This window comes from Notothenia coriiceps, unplaced genomic scaffold, assembly GCF_000735185.1.
Source record: "Notothenia coriiceps isolate Sejong01 unplaced genomic scaffold, NC01 NC01_scaffold00007389, whole genome shotgun sequence".
Lineage (NCBI taxonomy): Eukaryota > Metazoa > Chordata > Actinopteri > Perciformes > Nototheniidae > Notothenia > Notothenia coriiceps.
In genome coordinates this window covers 5,836-10,071 of record NW_011340090.1, presented here as the reverse complement: position 1 = coordinate 10,071, position 4,236 = coordinate 5,836, and the positions used below count along the sequence as shown (strand labels likewise).

The following is a 4,236-nucleotide window of genomic DNA, read 5'->3' as shown; positions in this document are numbered from 1 at the left end:
GGAGCTTGGCGTAATGAGATTGATGCTTCTGTTTGCTCCGCGATGAGGCGCATCCCATAGTGAGACATCGAACGGAGTGTTATGAATGAGAACAGTAAATGTACAATATACACATATGAAATCTGCAAATGAACACAATAGGGCCCACTATAACATAGTGTCAGTTGGTTAAAAGGATAAAGCAGGAACTAGTCTGCATTCCAAGGCTCTGTAAATAACTTCTTACTTGAATAATTGTTAAAAAATAAAATGTGCAAAGAAAAGAGTAGTGATAACACAGCTGCTGTTGGTTTACATCAGTATTCTGCACCGCACTGCGACTGCATTATTCACATATATTCTATCCATGATTCCTCCACCCAGTCTTATCTTCCATTTACTTACATCCACAGAGTCCTTCGACATCGTCCTCAGAGGGAACGGCTTCACTCTCGGCCGCAGCAACGAAGGCGTCCTCTGCAGCTTTATAGTCAACCAGCAAACCTTCGGTAAGTTGTGGAAATCACCAATTGGTGCATGTTGCATTCATCACATGGACAGCACAGTCTCAACCTGTAATGAGCAGGCTCTTCATGCTGTGTGATCTGATATGTTTTAATCACTATGAAAGCAAACAAAATGTGGAGTCACATAATACATTCTGTAGGTTAACACATACGAAGAATTTACTTTGGTGTAAATGGTGCATAAAAGACACAGAAAGAAGAATACATTTTTTTAAGAAAGGAGCCAAAAAATGTATTATTATAAAGACAATATATATACTCTTCTATTGAATATAGTACTTGTCAAATTCTATTTTACTGTGCTCGGTTTCTTACGTGTATATTTGTAATTATTAATCATTTATTTAATTGTATATAATATCAACACTGCTGTGAGGTCATAAGATGCAAGCAGACATTTGATGAAACGGCCCGGTGTGATCTAAATTTGGACCTTCATTTAAAAATGTCAGTTTTTTCTAAACAACAGCAGACCCCTATTGCAACACATGCAAATCATTGGTAACAAAGCGGATTGTCAAACAGCCTTTGGCCATGCTGTCTACAGCAACTCTGTTTAAGGATTCATTGCTATTTAATGTTTTGAAGCTTAAAATCATTAGCGCAGTTGGAATGTCATGCAATATGGAAAAAAAATGCTTTGTGAGGCATTTTTATATACATATTTTATGAAAAAGCACCTTTTTTTTATCAATATATTTAGCAGTTTCAAGCAATTTGGGTAACAAAAACCTATTGAAGTTTTTTTTAAATTATTATTAGTTTCTAGCAAAATAGAGTTGCAAAAGTAGATATCTGTTAGGGGTCTCGTGATCATGATGTAACAGCTTAATAAAAAGCCTCTTGGAGGTTTATTGTAAACCCAACTGGAAGTCTGCCATTTTGCCTTTACTTTGCAATTTATGGCAATTTCCGCCACTTCCAGGATCTGTGCCTTAACAAACTCCAGTCCTATGTGACATTTAGTCCAATCAATTATACATTTGGTCAGTATAATCTGAAGACCTTGGCGATGAAAGGTGATGTTTAAAGTGCCATGTAAGACCTTCTTGTATTGTCTAATTATATCTAAATATTCATGGATTTAAACACTTTCTAACCTTTTCTGAAGCCTACGACCACATTTCATAGTTTGAAGGTGAACTTAAAGAAAGCTTATTACACAAAGCAGTCTTCACAAAGAACATATTCACAATTATTGCATGGGACCATCCAAGGAGCACTTGAATGCACCATTGGTCTTACCTGAGGCCTATGCTGTTGGAGGGCCATTGTGGTTCATTTTATAATGCGTATTAACCAACATCCTATATGAGTGCAGTCAGACCCGTGGGCTGTTCAGTCTCCCTCCACATCTTCCTGTCAACAGAACAAACCCGACCAACTGCTATCTCTTAGAAGCTCCCCACCTTTATGATCAGAGCTAACGAGCGGAGGCTATGTAGGTCACTGTGCTCCTTATTTTGAGTTCGCAGTCTGTTCTGTCGAGAAATCCTTTTTCAAGAAGCAACCGGGATTTGGCACCGACAGTCAATCTCTCATTTGGCCGTGGGATCTGCGGGATCGACGACTGCCAATGACAACACTTCCCTCCTTGACGGGCTATTTTTGATTTCCATCTCAACTTGACTATAAAACACTAAAAAATAACTCTATCCGAATGAGTATGTGGCCATTAGCAGATGTCTTCCTGTTGGTCCTTTCTCAGTTTAGGCTGTCTCACATTCGCCCACTTGGGGCTATTAATTCCCTTATTGGCTTTTGCATGTGTTCAGCACAGACCTTTGCAACAGGGGGGCACCTTATAATTATGGACAGGCATCATGGCAACTATGGAACACACACAGCACATATGTGGAACAGATGCTACAGTCTTCTCCATCAGCAAACCAGCGGGAGCCCCGAGAAGACGAGCACGAAGAAATTATATCAATCATTTTAGCGACCTCCATCAGACACACACACACACACACACACACACACACACACACACACACACACACACACACACACACACACACACACACACACACACACACACACAATAATCAAATTGGTCATATGAAATAATATTTTCCTGACTGATTAAAGATTACATTTGATAAACATTGGAATACACGGAGTTCAAAACTGTATATCATAATCATTGTGTAATATTGCTGCTTATTGTTATTTATTTATATTAAAGGGATGTTGATTTATGTAAGAATCAATATTCAAATGTTATAAGATTTGGAATCAACAGACACTAAAAATCTAATTTTAATATACAACAAAAATCGTTTGTTTTGTTGAGATCTACAAATCTGTGATGCCAATATTTTATTTTGTGCCGTTCACAATATATGACCTTTTTAATATAAATAGAGCACAGTCCCATTTGAAGTGTTGAAGACAGGTCTAATGCTTTGCTCTTTCTCTGATGCAGTGCTCATTGCGAACAGATTTTGACACGTTGTCTTTTTTTCTTCTGTTGTTCCTACAGAACAAAAGCCGAGTTATGTGCGTAATGACTATCTGCTGTGTCCTGCTCCGGTGCTCTATGAAGTGGGACAGTAAGTACACACTGGGATTTCTGTTTTTGGGAAGAGCTGAAGGAGCTTGTTAGTGTTGCATATGCTGCAAATATCTTCTTTTTTTTTCTTTTCTGATTTACATTTTTTTTATATGCACCTACAGTGTATGACAGACCAAACTTTCTGTTTTTTTTCTTTTCTGTCCTTCAGACAAATATTGCTAATGAGTGAGAAAACAGTATAAACATTTTAAAGAAGCAAATTAGACGAAACAATTGATAAATGACTGGATGTAGGCACATAGTCACATAAATTAAGTTTTCCAGAATAACTTTAAAGTTAGTGTACGTGTTGTGTTTCTGTCGAATTATTTGAAGTGCTGATCTTGGCACGTGGTCAACATGAAAGGTGTGACATTCTAAAGAAAGGCATCTCACTGCCATTTATAAACTGGACCGTCAAACAACATTTTAAAATGTGAAATAAATATATACATTTCTATGTTGCCATTGAAAATGAACAAAGCTGTATTTTGTTTAGTAAAGGTCTACACTTTGTGTGATTTCTAGATGCAGCTGAAAACTTGACACCAACGGCTACTTCCTCTCTACTTTCTTCAGAACAATTTCAAAACAATTTTATTTCCTCTTTTCTGCAGGCTTGTAGATATTTTTGTGCTGCTCTTTGTTTAGTTTAGGAGCTGTTATATCTGATAGTTAAATATGACGCTTCAACGTTACTACATGCAGTCTTTTTCTTCTGTGCACATAAACAACTCCTAAATCTATATCTATAGATTAGCAGTATGTTAAAACAGTAGAAGTAGGGATGAAGACTTTGTTGTAGCGTCAAGACGCAGTAAACATTGTAGACGGGAGCCGACAGAAAAACCCCCCATACATACAACGCACAAAGATTGAAGTGAAAACAGTGTAAATATGCATTTATTCCTGGCTGCATCGCTATTGTTTGATTTTAACGTCATCTCTTATAATCCCAAACCATAACAGATGATCGCTAAGGCATTCTAGATGGAACAACAGATTTTAATGTCCTCGATGACTCCAATCCAATCAAAAATGTATGATTATGAGTGCTGCTGGCTCCTGAAGGTCTTTCAGCTCTAAAACAGATTATGTATCATATGATGAGGGCGATGCTGTAACCACTCCAAATCAACTTGAACCTCACCTCAGATAATCCTCCCATTTTAA

At 37.4% G+C, this 4,236-nt stretch overlaps 1 protein-coding gene across 1 annotated transcript in view; it reads left to right on the top strand.

Moving 5' to 3' along the window:
- Window positions 1–3,671, top strand: part of LOC104944039 (anthrax toxin receptor 1-like) — a 20,243-nt gene extending 16,572 nt beyond the window's left edge. Inside the window, exons 8-10 of the mRNA XM_010769506.1 lie at window positions 393–488; window positions 2,992–3,061; window positions 3,592–3,671. Of these exons, the coding sequence (XP_010767808.1) occupies window positions 393–488; window positions 2,992–3,061; window positions 3,592–3,601 (176 nt within the window). The 3' untranslated portion in view covers window positions 3,602–3,671. The remainder of the gene's footprint in view (window positions 1–392; window positions 489–2,991; window positions 3,062–3,591) is intronic.
- The last annotated feature ends 565 nt before the right edge of the window (window positions 3,672–4,236 follow it).